This window comes from Tinamus guttatus, unplaced genomic scaffold, assembly GCF_059628265.1.
Source record: "Tinamus guttatus ecotype Peru unplaced genomic scaffold, ASM5962826v1 Tinamus_guttatus_pri_ptg000095l, whole genome shotgun sequence".
In the NCBI taxonomy this organism is placed as follows: domain Eukaryota; kingdom Metazoa; phylum Chordata; class Aves; order Tinamiformes; family Tinamidae; genus Tinamus; species Tinamus guttatus.
In genome coordinates, this window is record NW_028288629.1 from 131,112 (window position 1) to 154,390 (window position 23,279).

Here is a 23,279-nt window from a genome sequence, read left to right on the forward strand (position 1 = left end):
ACCATATCCATCTTCAGTCCTGTCATATGACAGATACGGCTTGACCATTCACCACCTGCAGGAGCTCTGAGCACCCACAGCTGGAAACTGAATCCAACCCACATTACCTAACACACCATTGCCAGGGGACCCTGGAGATTCCCAGAAGAGCAACAGACTCTGTGAAGGTTAAAGTCCTTGAGCACATTATGGACTCCAGCTTTGGAAGGAGAGGCCAACCTTTAAGCATCGTCCTGAGGAAATCCATTTTTAATTGAGTGAAGCCATGACTGACACAGAGACACAAGGATAGACATATTTACAGCATATATGGCAATTAGACTGAGTGGGTTCACCCTCTGGCAAAGTAGCATGAATTAAAAACCTTATGTTATAAAAAAAAAAAAACATTATAAACACAGAGAGAATTTCCAAAGCACAGAACTCTCTGAAACACATTAGAAACCACTTGTTAGGAAGGATGGGGAGCTTATTTCTAGCACCGACTGTACTAATTGCTTCAATGCATTCTTGAGACTCTTGTACCTCATGCTATAGATGAGGGGGTTGATCATTGGAGGCACCACTGAGTACAGAACAGAGAGCACCAGATCCAGAGCTGGGGAGGAGATGGAGGGGGGCTTCAGGTAGGCAAAAACTGTGGTGCTGGGCAAGAGAGAAACCAGGTGCGGGAGACACATGGAAAAGGTTTTCTGCCAGCCCTGCTCAGAGGGGATCCTCACCACAGCAGTGAAGATCTGCACGAAGGGCACAACAATGAAAATGAAACACCCAAAGCCCAAAGAGACAGTAACCCCAATGAGCCCAATTTCCCTGAGGTAGGAGACTGAGCAGCAGGGTTTGAGCATCTGAGGGATCTCACAGAAGAACTGCTCTACCTCATTGCCTTGGCAGAGGGGTAGGGAAAATGTGTTCCCGGTGTGCAGGAGGGAATTGAGAAAGCCACTGGCCCAGGCAGTTGCTGCCATTTTGACACAAGCTCTGCTGCCCATGAGGGTCCTGTAGTGCAGGGGTCTGCAGATGGCAACGTAGCGGTCATAGGCCATGACTGTGAGGAGAGAAAACTCTGCTGAAAACAAAAATGCTACCAGGAAAATCTGGGCGGCACATCCTGAGTAGGAAATAGCTCTGCTGTTCCACACGGAATTGGCCGTGGATTTGGGGAGAGAAATCCTTTCCATTTCTCAAGGAAACACCCATATTTCCTCTCTCTCCCTTATTTCACCTCCCTTTTCTGCAACTCTGCTCTGCCCTGGTTGAATGTGCCATGTGCAGCAGGGTCCCCTGCCCATGGCTCCAAAGCAGTTTTTTCTGCTGTGCTGCAGGTGTAAACGAATGTGTCAAACTACTCTTTCAGGAAATGCCTGCCCTGCCTTTCCTTTTCAAAAGTGCCTTCTGAAATGCACTCATAGTTAGACCTGTGAGCAGATCTGAGCCTTGTAGCACCCTCCCAGCAGGAGAAAGAGCCTGTCCTGGTAGAGGATGATCTTCCCACACAGAATTTCCCCCCTCGATCCTGTGGGGAGCTTCGTGTCCTGCTGGGCAGGGCGGGGGCTGTCTCTGGGGTCAGGAGCTCTATAAGTTGCATTTAAATAAAGGTTTTTGGTTTCACATCACTGAAGTCTGTGAATCCTTCATACGCTGCAAATTTCCCATTGTCCATCTTTTCCTTGCTGCCTCCCATGCAATTAGCGTGTCCTTCCAAGAAAAACCTGCTGCTCTGTGCTCTCCACAAGGTATTTGTGCACAGCATGAAGATCTCTCCTGTCCTTCTCTGGTCTAGGCTGAACAAACATCCCTCTTCCAGCCTCTCCTTACCTGCCCCATGCTCCAGCCCCTGACCAAGTTGTTGTCCCTGTGCTGAACTCCCTCCGGTTTGTTTGTTTCCTGGCAGAACTGGAGAGCCCAAGTGGGATCTGGTATAGAGGCATGGTGTCCACTGTGACAAAAAGAGCACTAGAACACGCATGTGGCCCCACTGGCCGTGCTCTCCCAAATAAAAATCTGTGAGGATGGCCAAACTATGGCACAGGGACCCCAAAGGCCTCCCTTGCTGACCACTAAGGCACTGAGATGAGATGTGGGTGCCCTTGGCCACCACCAGGACATACCCCTGGGAGTCCCTATGGCAACGGCCAGGGCTTTGTGATGGGGGTGGCATCATGTCCCCAAGGCCATTGTGATGGGGCGATGCCCATGGCAACCAAGGCTGTGTTGGGCCAGAGCACCACCCTCGGGGGTCGCACTCTGAGGAGAGCAGCTCCAGCAGAAGGAGCAGCTCGTGTTGGTCCCCAGAGCAGCAAGTCCCCAGGTGCAGTGAGTGCCCTGGAGATGGAGAAGGAGAGGCAGGCGAACGCCTGCTCCCAGCCCAGCAATGGGCGTCCTGCCAGGTGCAAGCGCACAAGGAAGGTGAGTGCTGGGGCTGGAGGGGGAGGCTGACAGCAGGGATGGGAGCTGCATGGAGAGCACAAGGATGGGGGGCCAAGCCAGCCAGGCCTCACCTCCTCTGGCCAGGGGCTGCTTCTTGCTGGCTGTGGGGATTTTCTCGAACACAAAGCATGACTGGGATGCTCCAAAGCCCACATGGATCCTGGGAGCCCTGTGTGAAGGATCAGAGAGCCTCTTTGGACCACGTGTAGCTGGGCTGTGCTCGACCATGAGCTTCCCTTTGACAGGGGGCTTCCCATGACGCAGGGGCTGCTTGTAGCAACACAACCCTCTCCATCAGGTGCCTCCTTCTCCCTGCAGGTGGGCAAGCAGGAGCCGCACGCAGCGAGGCGACGCAGGCGGACCCTGACTTCGTCCCCACAAAAGGACAGGCGGCCTTTGCTGTCTGACACCCAGGCTTTTGAAGATGCTGATCAGGCCATTGCAAAGGTACAGAGCTGAGCAGCGAGGCCAGCAAAGGCCCTGCCTGACTGCGCGGCACTGCCGGGAAGCAGGCGGGAAGCGGAGGGAAGAGCAGCAGCAGCGCGTGCTCTGCACGGCACTCTGCAAGGCCAAGCTTCACGCTGGGTCATGGTGCTGCTCCATGTGCCCATCTTCTGCCTGCCCTACAGTGACGAGCCCTCTCCAGAGGCCTCTCCCAGCCTTTGGCAACAGGCTCCAGCTGCCCGTGTGCATGGGAGAGCACTGCGGTCATGAAGGGCATGAGGGGCCACAGGAAGGTTCCATGTGGAAGGCTGGAGAGTGGAGCAAAGGCCATCGGGAATTCTCCTGTGCGCTTTCATTGCAGATGGCAGAGGACACTGTCAATGATGTTCTTTCCACCCTGCAAGCTGCTCATCCCTCTGCTGCCCTTCTGAAGAAGACTCCTGTGAGTCTCAGGGAGACCCTGCCCAGCAGAGCTGGGCTAAGAGCGGAGGTGCCACATCTGCCTCCCAAACCACCGCGCACTGCCAGGGCAGCCAGCCAGGCACATGGAGGCCTGGAGGCTCCTGCATGTAAAACACCAGGGTCTACAGGGAAAAAGAAGCTGCCTGCTCCAGAAAAGCCTTGCAGAGCTTCTGCCAGGTGCAAGACCAATGCCATCGATACGGAAGATGTGGCCAGGAGACTGGTGGACGTGGTGATGGAGGGATTAGAGACAGTGGCAATAACTTGCAGGGAAACTGCTGCCAGGGAAACCTCAGGGGCTGTTGGGGGTGCTGTGATGTCTCTGAAGTGCGGGAAGAGACTGGAAGAGTCCATGCCTCTTGATTTGCCTGCCCTTCAAAAAGCCAAGCAAGATGCTGGTGTTCCCCACCGGACAGTTCCAGAGCATGACCACTGCTTGCTTGAGGCCAGACTTCGGTCTTCTGTGCTGGGAAAAACAAGGATGGTGCCAGAAGATGGTGTCAGGAAGAAAACTCTTCCTATGAAAAGCCAGCAGCTCCCAGGACACTCCTCCTCTGTGCTGGGAACACAGGTTCTGCCTCAGCCCTTAAGTAAGGTATCAGTGGCCCATGCTGGAAACCTGCAGCCTCCTGAATGGCAAGTGGCCACCTCTGAGAATGTCCTAGGAGGAACATCCTCCTCTGGCCTCGAGCAGCTCCTATGCTGGGAGACAATGGCTAGAGGGGTTTCAGAGGCGTTGAAAGATCCAAAGATGAGCAGCCCCCACATTGCAGAGGGACCAGCCAGCTCTGCCAGAGCCATCGCTGTCAGCTCCCAACAGGCAATGGCCTCATTGGAGTCCACATCAGCTTTCCAGCCTCAGCTCGCTGCCCTGGCTGACAACATTCTCGCAGAGGTCTGCACAGAAATGAGCGCCGAGAGACACAGCCCTGCCCCGCACAGCTGTGTATCCCCTGCCGCAGCATGGCTGGACGCACTGCTGGCACTCGTGTCTGCAGCCTTGAGGCCTTCTGAGGGCACAAGTGCGGCCCATGGCCGGGAGCTGAGGGGAGCAGTGCTGCAGAGGACACTGGCGCACACCATGGCGCGAGCAGCACTGGCAAGCGCAGCCCAGAGGGAGAGCGCAGAGCGTGGTGAGAGCAGTGTCTGCCGTGGAGAAAGGAAGGTCCTGGTGGCCGGTACACAAAGTTCCTGGGGCAGTGGCTATGGGCCGGTGCCACTGCGAGGGCAACCTGCATGGCGGGCCTCAAAACAGCAGCCGTTGGGAATCCTCTGCTGCCTTCGAGACGCGCCGCAGCGCATACACAGAGACAACCCAGCGAAGTACCTGTCCGTGCTCTCAGTCACAACGGAGCCGCTGGAGGAGCTCGAGAGGAGCTGCCTGGCACGCACTGGACAGAGCTTGGCGCAGCTGCGAGAGGCCAGCCTTGAAAGGAAGGAGCTGAGCCCAAAGGAGAGCGAGGGCCAGGAACTGGAGGCCAAGGGGAAACGTTTCTCGCTGACAGTGTCAGGATGCCTCAATGTTCGACCTAAGGAGGTGAGTGCAAGGCATGGGCTGGGGCACCTGGAAACACTCCCTGTGCTGAGGTCAGCCACTGTGCCCTGCTGCAACAGCCACATTGTCCCAGGGCTGACATGGCCACAGGGGCATTTTCTGGTGGAAAACCAGCTCCCTTCACCAGTCCCCCTCTCTCCCTTCAGCTGTGCGCCAGAAACTCCTTCCACAACCTGTGGCAACCGGAGCTGACGCGAGTGGAGCTCCTCAAGGACGCGAGTTCCAAGTGGGAGGTGCTGGAGCGGCTGTGCGCCCATGCCCCCAAGGGCCATCATGAGGTGGGAGCACAGCAGCATGAGCGAGTGGAGTGGAGCGATGAGGAAGAGGAGGCTGAGGAAGAGCTCTTGCAATGGGACCAGACGGAGAGTAACAACCGCATGTGCATGCACTGGGTCACACCGAGCCTCAGGAGCCTTTTGGCAGACCCGCCAATGTGCCACACGGAGCTGTCTGGCTCCAACAGCATCCAGGAACAAGATGCTGCCAGGGAGGCAGCCGGTGACCTGCAGAGCTCGCCTCTCACCCCAGCACTGCCCCAGGGAGCCGAGGCAGCAGCATTTCCTCTGGCTGGAGAGTTGCAGAATGCGGGAGAAAATGCATCGGTCGCTCCATCAGACACCAGCAGAACAACGGCCGACGCTCCCCTGGCACTCAAAGAGCCCCAGGACACTGTGGAAAATGCAGCTGCCAGTCCAGCACTTCCCACAGAGCAGGAGGCAGAGGCCTCTCCCCTGGCCGCGGGCCCTTGTGCTGGGAGCGACAGCCCCCCTGTCAGAACACGGCTGCCTGAAGGTGCCGGGTCAGACGGCTCTGCCTTGCCCGGAGGGCCTCCTCAGCAGGTGAGCGGGGAGCTTGTCGTCAGCAGCCAACCCCAAAGGGAGCCGCCACACGAGCAGTGCTGGGGGGCTGCAGGGGGGCTGTGCAGAGCTGCCCCCGGCCACGTGTCCCCCTGCATGTGGTTGGAAGCTGCCACCCCCAGCCCTTTACCCATGGGCCTGTCTGCCGCGGGGAAACTGCCTGCTGTCCCTTTGCAGGAGCCAAAGGCGCAGGGCTGCCGTGCCCTCTGCCCCCTGCATCCTGGGGCACAGACGCGGAGCCAGGAGGGAAGGGGCAGCCCCAGCAGCAGCCCCTTCCACACCCACCCGCCCAGCCCCCTTGTGCCACACGCCAGCCACCTCCACTCCCGGCGCCCATCGGAGCCCACACTACGGCCCTGCTGCTACAGCCCCAAGACAACCTTGTCCCCTTGCCGAACAGCCCCCGCTCCCTCCCGTGGGGACTCGCGTTCGTTCGCAGCAGCCCCCGCAGCAAACCCTTCCCCCGGCCATCCCGGGCAGCAGCACCCTGAGCATGGCCAGCTCATATCACACAGCTCTGTGTCCTCCCTCTCCCCACGCAGGCTGCCCCCGAGCCCCAGGAGCAGGAGACGCCGCCGTCTTCCTTCAGGCACTCGCCAGAGGTAGAGGCAGGTACGGAGCCAAGGGCAGAGCCCTCCTGGGCATGGGGAGCCCGTGCTGGGACAGCGATCGGCGCTGAGGCCGGCAGCAGGCAGCGCCCTGGGGCTGCCATGCCCAGGCCAGGAGCCTCGGGAAAGCCCTGGGTGGGGGACAGGCAGGCGCTCGCCCTGCCCTGCGCAGCCCCTCGCCCACGGCTCTCCTTCCCCCACAGGCACCAGCGCTCTCCCGCCCGCTGCGGCTCCCCCGCGACGGCTGGGGCGGCTCAGGACAGCGCTGCGAGCCCTGCGCAGAGCCTTCTGCTGCTGCCGAGCCGCGGGGCACTGAGAGCTGCCCTGAGACGGGGCCAGCGCCGAGCAGAGAGCCAGAGCAACGGGGATGCTCTGCGGGTGGCTACAGCAGCGCGGCCGCACCATGTCCTACAGCTCTGTTACTCCAGGGGAAATCTAAAATGGGAGCAAATAAAAGCTTGCAGACATATTTTGGAGAGCTGAAACAGTACTACTGCACATGCCTGTTGTTTAGTTTGCGTGTGGTAAATACACTTTGTCCTTTGGCCTAGAGCCCCGTTCACTGAGGATCCTTGTGAGCTCCCATAAAACACACTTCTGTGGGTGACATTATTCACTGGAGTCCATAGAGGGATCCTATGACTGAAAATACCTGACTCCAAGGGACCTGAACTCTCCTGTTGGCTCTTCCCAGAGATCTCCTGGATCCTCAGGTGAGCAGGAGTATGCATGGGGACAAAGCCACATCCCAGACAGTCTCCATGGCACCTTCAGCTCCACAAAGTGTCAGAGCTTCACATGTACTCCCTGAATCAACATTTCCCATGGCCTTCGGGAATGGTGAAGACCTTGGGTAGAAACACAGGAGATGGGAGAGAAAGGGCCAAGGCCCCAAGACACAGAGCTGGGCTCCACAGCATCATGAATGAGGTGCCACAGACTTAAATGAGCAACCCAAAGAAGTCCTTCCTTTGGCAGTGACTTGGAAAGTCACATTTCTGACAGAATTCCAGATGGGTGGGTCTTCTGTTCTGTAAGACTGTCTCCAGGATTCTGCAGAGATGAGGAAGAGCACAAAGGGAAGTTGTGGGAATGTTCTTCAACTTCATCAGCTGCAGAGCTCACAAAATGCTGGTTGAATCAAAATGCAGATCTTGCAGCATTGCACCACCTTACAGGCTATGCACCAAGCCCAGACAGCAGCACTGCAGTGTGTGGCCATGTCCTGAGATGTCCAGGGTCAAAAATGCAGGAGATCACAGAATGGTTGAGGTTGGAAGGGGCCTCTAGAGATCACCTAGTCCACCGAGATCCAGAGTCCCGGGGCTGTGCAGCCCCCCAGGACAGGATCCCAAGTCCCAGGGAAAAGTACACTGAAAAGTCCAAGGAGCACTTAAGGTCCAAGATAAGGAACAGCAGTTTTGGAAAATAACATCACTGGCAGGAGGTGACTGCTTCCTGGAGACAGAGGAAAATGTCTCTGCTGTCCCCCTGCCTCGTCCATCCCCATGGCAGTGACCCCAGAGGACACACTGGGACGTGCCCCACCACAGGGCAGTCTCCCTGGTGACATGGGTGCAGACCTTTGTTTTCCGATGGGTCCTTGTTGCTCCTGAGTGCCGCTCCCACACACCCCATGGCTGTTCTTTGCAGCAGCTCTATGGCATGGAGTGGGGACAGAAGGCAGCGGGGCTGCACTGGGAGACCCTTTCATCAGGACAAGGAGCAGGGGCATGTTGGAAAAGGAAGAACATCCCTCCTCTCCAGCTGCAGAAGTAACCCAAGAGCAAGGAGGAAAGTGAGATGGGGACTGCTGGATGAACACCCACAACCTGGACTTAAGTTCTTGTTCCCAGGGATCCTGCTGCTCTCCAACAAGGCTCCCAGCTTCAGGAGCTCCTTCCCGAGGTGTCACACAGAAACTGTCACTGCAAAGACCCCTGTGGATCCCAGGCTGTGGCAGTGGCTGCTCAGGGCTGGAGGCTGCTGCAGGAGTCCTGCCAGAGGGTCCCACCTTGCTCAGGGGACAACGTGGCAGCCAGGACTCCTGGGGCTGGGGCTTCCCCGAGCCCCAAGGCTCCCGTGGGGCAGCTCCAACCCTTGTGTGAGTGCTGGGGGCAGAAGGAGAGAATCCAGGGCAGGTTTCCCTGGCACTGGCTGCCCCTCTTCTCCCCCACGCCGGGGTGGGCAGTGCTGGCTGAGCCCAACACAGCAGCTCACACAGCCCCCCAGGCCCCCACACCAGCACCCCCAGCACCAGCAGCCCCGAGCTGGGCTCCCCTCCCTGCCCCAGCCCCGCACAGCCCCCAGCACAGCCAGGAGCCCCGCGGGGCCTCACAGCCAATGGCTGCGCTGGGCACGAGGAGGTCACTGCTGCCGCAGCCCCTGATAGGCCAGCTGCAGGGAGAGGGCGTGGCTGCTGCTTGGGAGGTCCCTGCTGCAGGCAGAGCTGATTGGGCAGCAGCAGGGCTGGCTCTGCCTGGTGACTGTGAGGTCACCGCTCCCGCAGCGCCTCATTGGGCAGCAGCCGGGCCTTGCGGGGCTCTGCGCTGCTGAGATCATCTCCGCGGAGCAGCTGCTGAGCCCGGGCTGGGCTCCTGGCGGGGAAGGGCTGGGGAGGCCATTGCTGCCCTGGAGGGCAGGGCCAGAGAGCTGGGCGGGACGGCGCTGTGACGTCATGTCTTTGTGAGTGCCTGATTGGCCGGCAGCAGGCAGGCAGGCGTGGGCGGTGGGTGGGGGGTCTCTGTGGTGAGAGGAGCTGAGAGGGCAGCAGTGGTTCCTGTGTGGGGAAGGGCTTTGAGGAAGCTGCTGTCTCTGAAGGCCACAGGCAGCAGCAGGGATGTGGTGGGTTTGCACCTGTGAGGTCACCTCCACCTGGGCAGCTGGTTCTAGGCTTTAGGGTTGTGATTCAGTGGTGCAGAGCCTAGTTGGAGGCCTGTAGCTAGCAGTGTCCCCCAGAGGTGCAGTCCTGTTCAGTTTATTCATTAATGACCTGCATGAAGGGACAGAGTGCAGCAGGTTTGCTGAGGATATAAAACTGGGAGGAGTGGTGATGCTTGGTAGGGCTGTGCAGCCATTGAGAGGGACTTGGAGAGGCTGGAGAGCTGGGTGTAGATGAACCTCATGAAGTTCAACACAGTCAAGAGAAGCACGTGGGGAGGAATAACTCCATGCACCAGGACAGGTGGGGGTTGACCTGCTGGAATTCAGCTGTGTGGAGAAGGACCTGGGCATCCTGGTGGCCAAGAAGTTTTCTATGAGCCGGCATGTGCTGGCTCCTGTGGCGGAGAAGCCCAATGGTGTCCTGGTTGGAGAGAGGATCTTATCAGTGTTTATAAATACCTTAAGAGAGGATGTTCAAAGGAGGAGGGCAGCTCGTGTCATCAGGGGCTCTGTAGGTCACTGCCATGGAGATGGCCCAGTCAGGCAGAGAAGAGTCCTGGAAAAGAGTACCCTCCATTCAGCCCTGTTGTTATCCAGAACTTGCTGATAAATCCTTCAGGAATGTCTCCAGATGGTACCAAAGGATGTGAAGTATTTCCAGTGGGGCACTGGAGAAGCCCTTTCTACTCCCCTGCACCAACAGGCCTCTGCACTGGGCACAGCTGTGCAAGAAGCCAGGACTTTGGGGCTGTTTGGGTGTTTGGTGTTTTGTGAGGGAACCAGGCTTTCAGGGTGCTTTCAGGCTGGGTATTTTTCAACACTAGAATTGAAGTTGCGTGGGATGAAACAGCACAAAACATGGCCATGGCATGAGATGCTTTGATGGACCTCAGTACGAGTTTCTCCTGGGAGTTGCTCTTTTTGTGCAAGTCAGATGTAGGACAATATAGGACAGGTCAGATATTTCCTTCTTTAGGCACCAGAGTAGCTTTTAAGCAGCAGGAATCATGTTTCTTAGTTGCTACATACGATTAGTAGGAAGAAGGTGCCTCTCGGCTAAGAGCACAAGAGGGATCCTGAGCATTTTTCTGTCTAACTTTTAAGTGGGAGTAAATTTTTACACAGACATTATTTTACATGATGAATCAGATCTATCCACCATTCTTGATCCTACCTATCCCTTTGCTGTGTTACAGTGTGAGTTAGTTCTGTGTGGACATGAAATGGGCCATTGGGGCTGATTTTGCACTTCTAGTATAACCTTTGCACAACCTTTGTGCCTCTGGCTGGATTAGACTGCTTTCTTTGTAGCACTTCTATTTTATAAGAAGAGCGGGGCTGTGGAAGGTCAGCTGAGATGTCCTGCTCACGGGGTACATGGCCTTGCATGTTGTTTCCTGTAAAACTAGAGTGTAATATAAATTTCCTTCACAAGTGACCAATAAATTTCTGCAATGGAAGGAGGTTCTGGGAAGAAGATGGGGTGTGATGGACCACAGTTCTTGCAAGGAAAGCTAAAGGGTGGGACTGTAGGGTGGCCCTTGTTTTAGATAAGCTGCAAGACCACTTCAGTGGAGTAGTTGACCGTATTCCAGCTGAGTGGATCAAGTGGTTGCACAAATGTCTTTGACCATATTAATCAAAAGAGAGTGAATGTCTCCCTGAGTGAGCCAGACCAGCGTGTGTTGGGTAGGGGGAGTGTGGACGTGCCTCAGCTCAACACAGATTATAAAAAACAAAATTTAAGAAAGAAATAAAAATGGGATCTGGAGCTGTTTTCATGGTATTCCTTTCTGGCAGCTGGGGATGCTCAGTGTGGTGGCAACGAGCGTGTTGTAAAGACAGGTTAATGGGAATCCCATTTGTACTGTCCCACACCTGAGTTCCCATCCAGCTGTGGGGCGGTCCCTGGCCAGCTCCATCCTCCTGCAGGTCCCCATATCCCAAGGAGAGGGACAGGCCAGGCTTGCACGACCCCTCTTGTGCAGCAGAGCCCAGCAGGTCCTGCAGCCCAGCTGCCTGCGGAGCCCTGTGTGGGGCACAGCCTGGGGTGGGCAGGGACCGGCTCCTGGGTTGCCCCAGACCTGACCCCGCTGAGCAGCAGCCCCCATTTCCCTCCCTCCTTCCTTGTGCACTGGATGTGCTGGCAGGAGGCCTCCGCGTTGCCCTCCCCTCTCCTCGCTCTTTCCAGCTCCAGCCGAGCTCTGCATTTCCTCTCTCCATCCCTGCTTGCACAGAGCAGGTCTCGATGCTCCCCCGGGGCAGCCCGTCCCCTCCTGCCCTCTGTGCACTCCCACCCGGGCACCCTGGGCGCTGGTACTGCTGCCAGGGCAGAGGTGGAGGATCCCCTGGAGCGGCTCCGCAGGGAGCTCCCAGGGAAAAGCTGTGCCCAGCACCAGCACCAGCGTGGCAGAGGGGGCTGCCCTCTCCCACCCACCTGGTGGTGCCAGACCCACCTCAGCCCAATCCTGAATGGCTCCAGCACAGCCCTGGAGGAGCTGGAGCTGCCTTGGGCCTTGAGATCATCTGCCAGCAGGAGGATTTGACATGGGCACAGCAGCAGCGGTGATGAGAGGAACAGACCCTGCAATTGCCTATGTTGGCCAGGGCACTGGACGGGTGATGCCTCTGTGGCCAGATGGACCCTATGTGTTAGGTGGATACCTGCTCAAGGTAGGAGCAGCAGGACCTTCTTGGGCTTCCAATGCAGAGTGAGCTTCCAGTGCTTCTGGATCTGTGGCTAAGGAGTAAGAAATCACGGAGTTACAGAGAAGTTGCTGTGGGAAGGGACCCCTGGAGTTTTCCAGTCCAACCTCCTACACAGAGCAGGGCTGTTTGGAGCCCTCCAGTGTTACCTGGCCACTGCTGGACTCTGCCTGACCCCCGTTACCATCCACAAACCTGCCCTGCTTATCTTGTTTGAGCACTGGAGGATGGCATCTTCTGTCCATAGATTCCTGCCCTGCTTGCACCCTGGACATTGTAAGCTCAGACCCGAGTGTCTGATGTTGTTTCTTCATGCACATAAGACTCTGCATGCAGCGTTCCTGGGTAGGCGGCCTGAATCTGAAGTTCTTCTCATGCTTTTAATTTGTCTTGTCAGGAAATTTTCTGCCGTGTACATACAGACAGCTTTGGTATCTAGAGCCCTCTCTGGGACCTGCTCAGTTCCAGCTTCCCTTGCCAAGACTTTCCAAACTATTAGGAGGGCCGAGTCGAGCTGGAGATGGGAAGTCATCTCTGCAGAAATGTGACAAGACCAGGTCAGGACCCAGCTCAGCCATGTCCACAGCATCAGTCAGGGCAAGCGCAAGGACAAGGGGCAGGAGGCCCCATAATGAGGTCAGTGACTCCCTGTCTCCCTAGCTCTTGTGCCCAGCAGGTCCCCTCCCTGTCTGCCTGCAGTCCCTCCATACCCACCGTGCTGCCCAGCACTGCATGAGACCGGCCCTGCAGCCCCTCCAGCAGCTACTGCTTGTCACGGTGGGAGACAGACTCAGTTGGAATTGAACATGGCTAAGAGTCAGATTTACATGAGAGATTCTTCAGGACAAATGGCACAAAACAGAAAATTTATTTTCCTTTGCAGGAATGTAACAGAACAAAAGTAAAAAGTAAATCAAAAAACAACACATATCCTGGATCCCAAATCTCCCAGTACAGATATTGCTGATGTTAGAACAATTGGATGAGTTTCCTTAGGGCATCCTTGAGCTCCTTGTTCCTCATGCTGTAGATGAGGGGGTTCACTGCTGGACTCACCACAGAGTACAGAACAGCCAGCACCAGATCCAGAGCTGGGGAGGAGATGGAGGGGGGCTTCAGGTAGGCAAAAAGTGTAGTGCTGAGAAACAGGGAGACCACGGCCAGGTGTGGGAGGCACATGGAAAAGGCTTTGTGCCAGCCCTGCTCGGAGGGGATCCTCAGCACAGCTCTGAAGATCTGCACGTAGGACACCACAATGAAAACGAAACACCCAAAGGCTAAAGAGACACTAACTCCAAGAAGCCCAACTTCCCTGAGGTAGGAATTGGAGCAGGAGAGCTTGAGGATCTGGGGGATCTCACAGAAGAACTGCTCCACCACATTGCCTTGGCAGAGGGGTAGGGAAAATGTGTTCCCAGTGTGCAGGAGAGCATTGAGAAAGCCACTGGTCCAGGCAGCTGCTGCCATTTTGACACAAGCTCTGCTGCCCAGCAGGGTCCTGTAGTGCAGAGGTCTGCAGATGGCAACGTAGCGGTCATAGGCCATGACTGTGAGGAGAGAAAACTCTGCTGAAATGAAAATAGTAAAACTTAAGACCTGCCCAACACATCCCAAGTATGAAATGGATCTGGTGTCCATCAGGGAATTGGCCATGGTTTTGGGAACAGTGGTGGAGATGGAGCCCAGGTCGAGGAAGGAAAGGTTGAGGAGGAAGAAGTACATGGGGGTGTGGAGGCGGCGGTCGCAGGCTACGGCTGTGATGATGAGGCCCTTGGCCAGGAGGGCAGCCAGGTAGATGGCCAGGAAGAGCGAGAAGTGCAAGAGCTGCAGCTCCCGCGTGTCTGAGAATGGCAGGAGCAGGAACTCGTTGAGGGAGCTGCTGTTGGACATTTCACTCTCTCCAGGCTTTGTGGATAGTTCAGAAAAGAAAAAATATTGAGCAGTTATTCCAGATTTTTAAAGTTAAATATCTCCCAACTTGTTCCAGTTCTAATACACTGCCCATATTGCCTCTCTTCATGGAGATCTTTGTGCAGCTCCCTTCCTTGGGCCTCACTGTGGGTTGGCTGAATGTGCTGTGAGGAGCAGGGGCATCTCCACATGGGCTCCAGAGAAGTCTGTCCAGCCCTTCAGTAGTGGGAAGGAGACAAGAGGGGTGATGAGCTCTGAGATTCACAATTTTCAAGTGAAATCCCCCTGATTTGTATAAGGGCTTTTCAGTATCTACAGCACCCCTTCTAATGAATGTGTATTGAGAGTGGGATTTTTGATATTTATTTTGACACGTATTTTCTTTGGGATGCCCCTCTCACCTCTGCAGAGTGTTCCTCAGAGGCAGAATTTTTCAGCGTTTCTACTGGGAATCGTGAGAAAATGGACTTATAGTCATGTTATGCAGAGTGAGGAAGCTCCTCTGCCTATTAGCCTTGATTGCACCTGTTCTGTGCCCAAACCTCATTGAGGTGCATGATGATCACCCTAATCAGTTGCCCTAGAAAGAACCCAGCCCCTCCTAAGAGCAGACAAGTCCAGTTTCAAAACCTCAGACCCAACTTCTCTCCCTTTTTCAGAGCACCTGAGGGAGGTCTCCAAGCTCCACTTCTAGCCAAGAACATGCAGGGCTCTTTTCAGCTGCCCATATGCAGTTTCCAAATCATTTTTTCATGCTGCTCTCAGTTTCTGTAACAGATTCTTCAGAGGTCTCGTGGACATCACAGAGATGGCAGGAGGCAGCAATGTCCCTCCTGAGGGCACCTCCAAGTCTGTTAAGACATTACAGGCAAAAGGGTCAAATGAAGTTGCATTGAAGATGGACTCTGCTTAAGGGAGAGTTAGCTCAGTTCCTAAACCCATGGGCTGCATTTCCTGCAGTTGCACAGGTTAGAGGGCACTGGAGGTGCCTCACTCCCATCCATATTCCTCTCTTCCACAGCTTGCAGGGTAGGTGTGTGAACTGCGTCTGAAAACTCTGCAACCCCAGGGAGCCCAAGAGAAGAACAGGAGGGGAAACAAGGAGCAATCCTGCGATCCTTCTGCCAAGGGGAGAAAGGGAAGACAGGCAGAGGGGCACTCAGGAACACCCTTACCTCACCTGTGTGGGCATGCTACCTCACAGATGGTGACAGTGCATGCCATGCATCTGAAGCCCGTATATTGGGCAGCAGGAAATGTGCCCATAGCAGGAGGGATGCCCCTGTCCTTTGCCAGGGATCTGGCTGCAGTGGAGTGGGCTGATACCCTGGACCCCAAGGCTGTCAGGGCAGAGAGGCTGCTGGGTGGCAGAGGAGACGTGGCAGGGCTTGCTCAGAGGAAGGTGTCTGCATTGGAAGGACTGAGCATGACTTCCCGAGATCCATCCTCCCATCATGGTGGGCACTTCCCTCTCCTTCCCTGACCATCTCTGCTGCCCACAGCAGTCCCTGATGGCACCTTACTCTGTCCCAACAATTTCTGTCAGTCTGTGCTCACAGAGCACATCACCTTTGTGTGCTCAGTTCTGCCCTACACAAGCGTCTGGGGACAGGGCACTGTCCAGGGGCATCGCTGTGCAGGCACTTTACGGAGCAAGTGAAATAAATTGCACAAAGGTGATGCTGATGATGTCTGCAGACTAAGGTGTGTTTAAGAGGCTCTATAAAGTTTCTCACAGATCTCTGAGAGGGAAGGCTCGAGTCCACTACTTTGGCAAACCAGAATACACTCCTCTTTTCTCCCTGCAGCAGTTAGGGAGATAACGGAAAGTGCAGACAGGAAGAGGAAAGTTCCTGCCCTTGGAAGTAGCCCTTCTCTTGATCTTCCTCATGAAAAGACTCTTCAGACATGTCCTGTACATGAACAAGGTGAGCAGACTTGACCGAGGCAGCACAGTCTCAACAGGAAGATGATCCTGGCTAACTGGGACCAGCCCTGTCAGGGCTTCTCTGTGCAGCACTGACCCTTGCAGGCAGCAGAGTCACTGCCCAGGGTGCTCCCTCGGGTGCAGGGATGCTGCTCTGATTCATAAACCTGGAGAGACCTATGTGCACACCCAGCACTTGACACCCCTGCAGCGATACCTGGAAGAAAGGAGCAGCGTGCCCTGCCCTGTGAAGGTGCATCAGGGAATCCCTGAGCTGAATCAGCTCCTTCTCCTGCCATGCCCTGGATACTCCAGGAGAGACAAGTGCTATCAGTCATGCTGTGGGATGGGTTCAGAAGATCCCTCCAGGAACCTCAGCAGCATTGCCCTGCAGCCAGAGACTTACCACGCAAGGGTTTGTGAAGATTTCTTCCTTCAGTGAGCTCTGCTCTGTGCTCCCGCTCCACACTGCCGTTCCCCTCTCGCTGCCTTCTCTCCTCCCCTGTCCGCAGCAGCAGGCAGTGCCCGCAGCCCTGCTGCTCTTGGCACAGGAGCTGCTCCTGCACTCGGCTGTCTCTGGGCAGTGCTGCCTGGTTGCCACGAGCTGCCTCCGTCCCAGGAGCCTGGCCCTGCTCAGGAGCAGAGGCCCAGCTGAACTCACCAATTTCTCTGTCCCTCGTGCTCCCTCCTCCTGGGAAATGATTGTTAAGTAAACTAAAATAATCACTTGTTGTCCTTTCCAATTGAGTGGAGAAAGAATGATTCCCAGCTTGCCATCTATTTCATCAGAGGATGACTATCTATGCAAGTTAAAAAGGTTCCACTCTGGAAGTCCCTAGTTAGTAAGACCCTAATAGGCAGGACACTGAGACAGGGGCAAGAAGGAGGCTCATGGATTCAGATGAGTCAATGTGGGCATCACATGCTGGTTCAGAAGTCACTGATCTGGGATGGGTTTCACATTGCTCCCCTGAATACACAGAAGCTGGGATTCTGCTTGCCCATGCTGAAGTGTGCACAGCACTGACATCTCCATGGGAGCTCCTTCTCTAAGCACCCCTTGTAATCACTGCTGATGGAGGGTGGGAGTCAGCTGGCAACACACAAACAGCTGGGGACAGTTGAAGAGGCAGAGGAGGTACCAAAAACCTGCCCATGTCTGTTTGCTCTTAAGAGGCAAATCTCAGACGCACATTCTCATGGAGCTCCAGGACAAGACCAGGTGGGGAATGTCCTTGGCCATCTCAAATGACTCCAGGTGCCTTTCACTACTGTGTGAGCACCATGCAGTATAAAGCAGAGACCCAGGCAGATCATCACAGTGCAAAAAGTTAATATAATTCAGGGCAGGCATATCATTCAGTGACATCGGAATAGGCTGGCTGGGCCAAGACAGATGCCTGCGTTGTCCAGCATAACCAAATGCCTCCTCTAGCATGGGATCTATGAGAAGCCATGTCCCTTTGGAGCTGGAGCTGGGCAAGCGCCCCCGGACCTCTCGGGTTCGCTACCAGTGCTGAAACAACTGGATCCCACCACTGCCTTTAGGCCAAGTCCATCCCTCCTACAGCCAAGCGTGCTCCCTAAATGGGAGAGGCACATCACACCAAGGTGTCTGCTCTGGTCTCTGTTCTCTTAACAGCTTCTCGCTTTTATCAAACAGAACCTCCTTTCACCCTGGATGATATGACTGGGCTAATGATAGCCTCAGGATGGCTGGATCTTAGACGGCTCCAGCCCAAGAACACCTTCAATGATGCCTTCTCCTGCCTGGAGATTGGCCCAACTCTCTCACACGCCCCAAGGTGCTACAAAACAGCTCAGGCAACAAAGCCCTCTCCTGCCATTTCCTCACAGTCACACTATGTTTCTCCCTGGCTTTGGGCACTGCAGGCTTTGCTCTCTTAGTGGGAACCCTCTTTCACCATTGCATTGACATCTTCTCTCCATGCCAGCATTTCTCTGCTCTCAAGTGGGGCCATTGGACACACGGTGTCCTTGGCTCTTGGTAGTAGGGTCTACCATGACCAATCTGTCTTCTGTGCCACATCCTGATGTTTTGCATCACAAATATATGGAAATGCCTGTAGCCTGGCAGGAGAGCTTGAGGATTTGGGGGATTTCACAAAACTACTGTCCATAGAGCTGTCTCTACAGAAAGAAAGCATGAAAGTGTTAGCAGTATGGACCAGGGCATTGAGAAACCCAGAGGCCCAGGCAGCTGCTGCCGTTTCAACACAAGTTCTGCTGCTCAGGAGGATCCCGTAGTACAGGGGTCTGCAGATGGCCTCAAAGTGGTCTGAGCCATGACTGTGTGAAGAAAACATTCTCTTGAACTCAAGAAGACAGAGACCTGTGCAGCACATCCCAGGTAGGAAATGGCCCTGGTGTCTCTAATCACTAGAGAGAGATGGTAGGAGTCAGTAATAACACCTTGTAATGCCTGAGGGGCTGGGGTGGTCCAAGGCAAATGCAAGGGTCTGCAAATTCTCTTGGAACCATCCTGAGAGATGGACATCCTTCCCAAGCACCAGCTGATGCATATAGGGGCAAGGAGGGTATGCTTGACCACCTGAAATGGAACCAGACATGTGCATTTAGGGCATGTGAGCTCAAATCAGAGCAAAGCAAAGTGACACACACACACATCCCTGCATGACAGGCACCCAAGTTCAGTCCAAGGTCTCTAGAGCTGTGCCAGGTGCCTGGTGTGCCCATTACAGCCAGCCATGGCTGGCAAATACAGCACCTCCAGGAAAGACACAACCTCCTGGAATGGGTGCAGAGGGCAGGAACTCTGAGGCCTCTCAAGGTGGTCCAGGGCCTATGGACCAGCAACTGAGCACCAACACATGAAAGGAGGAATCAGTAATGGGAGACACATGACACTGGGGTCTCTTTTCATAAACCTATGTTCTTAAGGGGTGATGGGTCTCCTCTTCCTGAACCTTCCTATCCATGGTGATCCTGACAGTGAGCTACTGATGTCCTGAATGTGGCCACATGAAAGACTGTCCTCATCCAGAAGGAACAGGAATTTCCTCAGCAGCAACTTGCCCTTCCTGGACATCCTCTTTACCTCTGTCACATGCTCCCAGGTACTTTAGAGTCCCCTGGGGCAGCAACCCCATCTCCTGTTGGGGCTGCCTGACCCAGCTGGGCTGGCCTAGAAAGTTCCCAGGAGAGGAGGAATGTCACCCGCGGTTAACTGTGCCAGGGAAGCACAGGAGAACACAGCAGTGTGCTTCTGGGAGCCATCCTGCCCTGTCCCTCAGGTTAGTCCAGTGTGACAGACACAAGTGTGCTCACCTAGAGCACCTGCACATGCACACCCATGGTCCCTATGGAACTGGCATGGCCTTTGGGTGCCTGGGATAACCCCTGGTTATCCCCTTTCCCATGCTTGGTGGTCTACTGGGGCCAGCAAAGGTGCTGCTGGTGCTGTCAATGGGCAGAGTGGGCGAAGGCACTTTTGGAGCTTCCTCACAACCTGCCCATTTCCCTGTTGGCCTTGGAGTCTTCAGTGAGTGCCCTTGGAGTGGCCTTTGCTCTGGCACACCAATGCACAGAACTGTCCTCCAGCAGGAGCAGCCCTGCACATTTGGGCATGCACTGATACAAGAAGGAGAAACATGTCCGAAGGATTCCGGTTTTAATTCTGCATTTCAGGTGCCATAATTCACATTGCTTTCATGTACCCTCATACCAGCTTAAGACAAGCAAGAAATGGAGAGGATGAAGAGCAAAGAGTCTCTTTTCCTTTTTTTTTTCCTTCTCTTTTTGTCTTTTTTTTGTTTTCAGCAGGAGCTGGAGGAGAACCTGGAGCTGAGCCTAGAGCAAGGCAGCAAGACTGCATGTTGTCACATTTCATCTGGAAGGAGACTGTTCCCATCTGCTCACCTGATGGTCATCAACCAGTTGGCCAAGCTGGTGAGGAGAGCCTTAAATTGAGAATGAGTCAGAGAAGAAGACGACTAGAGCAAGAGTGAGGGAGTGATGGGCTGGGATGGCAGGGAAAGGTGCAGGTGACAAAGGAAACCCTGGAGAGCACAGCAAGATCCAAGGAACTCTGCCTAGGGACAGACAGAGAGTCAGTCAGGATTGTAGGGGTGAGGATTAATGGGCAGGCCGACAGGGATGGCCTTGTGTGGATCTCTGCTATGCAGCGCCTGAAGAAGTGCAGCCTCTGCAAGGCCTGAGGAGTGCAGAGCTGGAGGGAGGAACATTCATCCTGCTCCCCAGATAGCAGCTCCCAGGCAGGCTCAGAAGCTGGAATCAGGACTTGGAGGTAGCAACATGGTGATGGGCATCCCCATGGAGATCGTCAGGACATCATGATGGAGTCCCTATGGTCTCCACCAAGGCATCGTGATGGGGTCCCCATGGTCTCCACCAAGCCATCATGATGGGGTCCTCATGGCACTCACCAGGGCTTTGTGATGGCAGTGGCATCATGCTCACAAGACCATTGTGAGGGGGCAGTCCCCATCGTGACCATGCCTTTATTGGGGGCAAAGACCCCAGGCTCCCCACTCTGAGGAGAGCAGCTCGATCAGGAGAGAGCAGCTCCCCTTGGTGCCAGTGTCAGGTTCCCACGAGAGGATCCTGAACATGGACAAGGAGCGGCAGGCGAACGCCTGCTCCCAGCCCACAGACGGGCTCTCAGGCTTGCAGGAGAGCGGGAGCGAGGTGGGCAGTGGGGCTGAAGGGAGAGGCAGGCAGCAGGGATGGGACTGACATGGAGAGCACTGGGATGGTTTGAAAGGGGAGCTGGGGTGAGGTAGCCAGGCACGAGCTCTTCTGGGGAGAGCTCATTTATTCTCAGCCCTGGGCACTTTTTCTCGGACAAAAGACGCCAGCCGGGGTCCTCCCAGAGCCACCCAAACCTGTGAGCTCTGTGCTGAGGCTCAGGGAGCAGCTCTAGACTGAGCTCAGCCAGGCTGTGTGCAGCCACGAGCCTCCCTTGGACACAGGGCTGAGATTTCTTGTGCTTCAGAGGCCACTTGTATCCATGCAGCCACCTCCATCACGGGCCTCCTTCTCCCCGCAGGTGGGCCAGCAGCCCAAGGACCAGCGCCCGGAGGCAACGGTGCTGAACCAGGACTTGGTGCTAAGCACATCCTCAGGGTGCCAAGGGGGAGAGCTGCAGCTTCCTCAAGTGGAAGGGCCACCCGCCAAGGTGTCCCAGGAAGAGAGAGCCTCTTCTGCCCCGCAGGATGCCCAGCAGTGCGTGCTGCCAGCCAAGGAGGGATCCCGGGAGGCTGAACTCCCCAGCCTCCCCTTCACAGAGTCACCACCCGGCTCTGCAGAAGACACAGCCGCTGCCGGCTCACCCGGTGAAATGGCCTCACTGGAGGCCATGTGCTCATCCCTGCTCGAGACTGCTGGCTTCGTGGACAGCATCTTTGCGGAGATTGCAGTGGAGCTGAGGGCAGAGAGCCGGAAGGCTGCCCCACCACGCCGAGCAGGGACAGGACAGGGCCCAAAGCAGCAGCCTGTGGGCATCGTCTGCCACCTGGGAGCAGAGCCGCTGCGTGTGCACCCGGACAACACCGCGCGCTGCCTGTCCGTGCTCAGCATCCGCACGGAGCCGCTGGAGGAGCTCCAGAGCAGCTGCCTGGCGCGCACCGGGCAGAGCTTGGCCCAGCTGCGAGAAGGCACCTTCCTGAGGAAGCAGCAGAGCCTGGAGGAGAGCGAGGACGAGGAAGAGGAGGGCGAGGGGACACGTTTCTCCCTGACAGCCTCGGGATCGCTCAATGTCCGACCCAAACAAGTGAGCACAAGGGAGGGCTGGGGCAGCCATAACCCCACCAGTGCTGGGACAAGCTGCTGCTCTGCATTGTGACATCCCAGTTGTCCCTGCGCCCAGGAGGCCATTCTAGGTGGGAAATGAAGCTCTGTTCACAAACCTCCCTCTCTCCTCTAGCTCCTCGCCAGAAACTCCTTCTATGACTTGTGGAACCCGAAGGTCACGCAAGTGGAGCTCCTCAAAGATGCAAGGTGCAAGTGGGAGGTGCTGGAGCGGCTCTATGTCCATGCTCCCAAGAAGGAGTGGCAGGTGAGAAGTGGGAAGAAGGACCTGGGAGCAGAGCAGGATGAGCACGCGGACCAGACTGATGAGGAAGAGGAAGATGGTGAAGAGGTTTTGCAAGGCCAGGAGGTGGAGGGAAGCATCTCCTTGCCATGGGTCAGACCCAGCCTCCGGAGCCAGCTCGTGAACAGGGAGATGTCTGACCAGAAGTTGCCCCCTGTGAGTGACAGCCCCACTCCAGAGCAACCACTGCCTGAGGACACGGCACCAGCGGCTCCTCCCCTGGCTGCAGGCCCTGCTCCCCAGGTGAGCAAGCAGCGCCTCACCTGCACCCACCATCCCAGGGAGCTGCCCTGTGAGCTGGGTCTGGGGGGAGCAGAGGGGGTGCCCAGAGCTGCCCAATCCCTTGGGACCCCTCTGCCCATGGCATCCCACTGTCACCCCAGGCATTTGCCCTCTGCCATGTCTCCATGGGGAGATGCCGGCTCCTCTCTGTTTCCAAAGGCACAGCGATGAAGTCTGCTCCAGCCCACGTCACATTCAGCCCTGGGGTCTGGATGCCGAGCGAGGAGGGAAGGGGCAGCCCCAGCAGCAGCCCCCTCCACACCAGGGCACGAGCCCCCTTGTGCCACACACACCCCCGGCTGCCTCCGTTCCCCCTGCCCAGCCCTGCTGCTACGGCCCCACAACGAGCCTTGTCCCATGGCCGTGCCGGCCGCAGGTCCCTTCCCTTGGGACATGCAGCCATGGGCAGCCTCCTCTGATCCAAACCCTTTGCCATTGTGCAGCCTGGGGCACTGGGACCCTCAGCAGGGCCAGCTGATGGCTGACGGGTGCGTGTTCTTGCTCTGCCCATGCAGGTGGCCTTGGAGCCCCAAGAGGAGGAGCAGAAGCCCTCCTCCTGCAGCCCCACACCCGACGTTGAACCAGGTACGTACCCGAGTGCAGAGCCCTGCTGGGGACAGTGGCCTGTCCTGGCACAGGGGGTGGCACCAAGGCCGGCAGCAGGAAGCGCTCGGGAGTTCCTGTGCCGAGGACAGAACCCCTCGGGAAGCCCTTGGCGGCAGGGACAGGCAGGTGCAGCCCTGTGCCCATGCAGCCCATTGCCCACAGCTCTGCTTCCCACCGCAGGCATCGCTGCCCTTCCGGACATCGCAGCTCCCCGGCGATGGCGCTCACGGCTCAGGACGGCGCTTCGGGCTCTGCGCAGAGCGTTCTGCTGCCGCTGCATCGCGGGGCAGTGAGAGGAGCAGTGAGCGGACGCACGTGCCAGACAGGTTCCCTGAGATGGGGGCTGGAGCAGAGCCGGGAGACAAAACCCATGTGCCCAGAGAAGCCAGACTCGCCAACATCACCAGCAGCCATTGCCTGCTTCAAATAAACCTCTTGGAAGCTTTTTCTCCCCGTGTCAATTGGTGTCAGAAAATCTCCAGGGAGACAAGTGAGGCTGTGGGGCCATAAGGCC

General features: G+C 56.3%; 1 protein-coding gene across 1 annotated transcript; it reads left to right on the top strand.

Annotated features, from left to right (window-relative positions):
- The first annotated feature begins 3,235 nt into the window (after positions 1-3,235).
- LOC148595472 (uncharacterized) lies at positions 3,236-7,073 on the top strand. The gene is made up of 5 exons (XM_088520626.1): positions 3,236-3,931; positions 4,592-4,873; positions 5,038-5,730; positions 6,291-6,360; positions 7,051-7,073. The coding sequence occupies exons 1-5, from the start codon at positions 3,236-3,238 to the stop codon at positions 7,071-7,073; spliced, it is 1,764 nt and encodes a 587-aa protein (XP_088376752.1).
- Positions 7,074-23,279: the final 16,206 nt, after the last annotated feature.

Coding starts and splice junctions, on each gene's coding strand:
- LOC148595472 (XM_088520626.1), top strand. CDS start 3,236: ATGGCAGAGGACACTGTCAATGATGTTCTTTCCACCCTGCAAGCTGCT. Junction 5,731..6,290: donor CCGGAGGGCCTCCTCAGCAG/GTGAGCGGGGAG, acceptor CTCCCCACGCAG/GCTGCCCCCGAGCCCCAGGA. Junction 6,361..7,050: donor CTCGCCAGAGGTAGAGGCAG/GTACGGAGCCAA, acceptor GGCTCTTCCCAG/AGATCTCCTGGATCCTCAGG.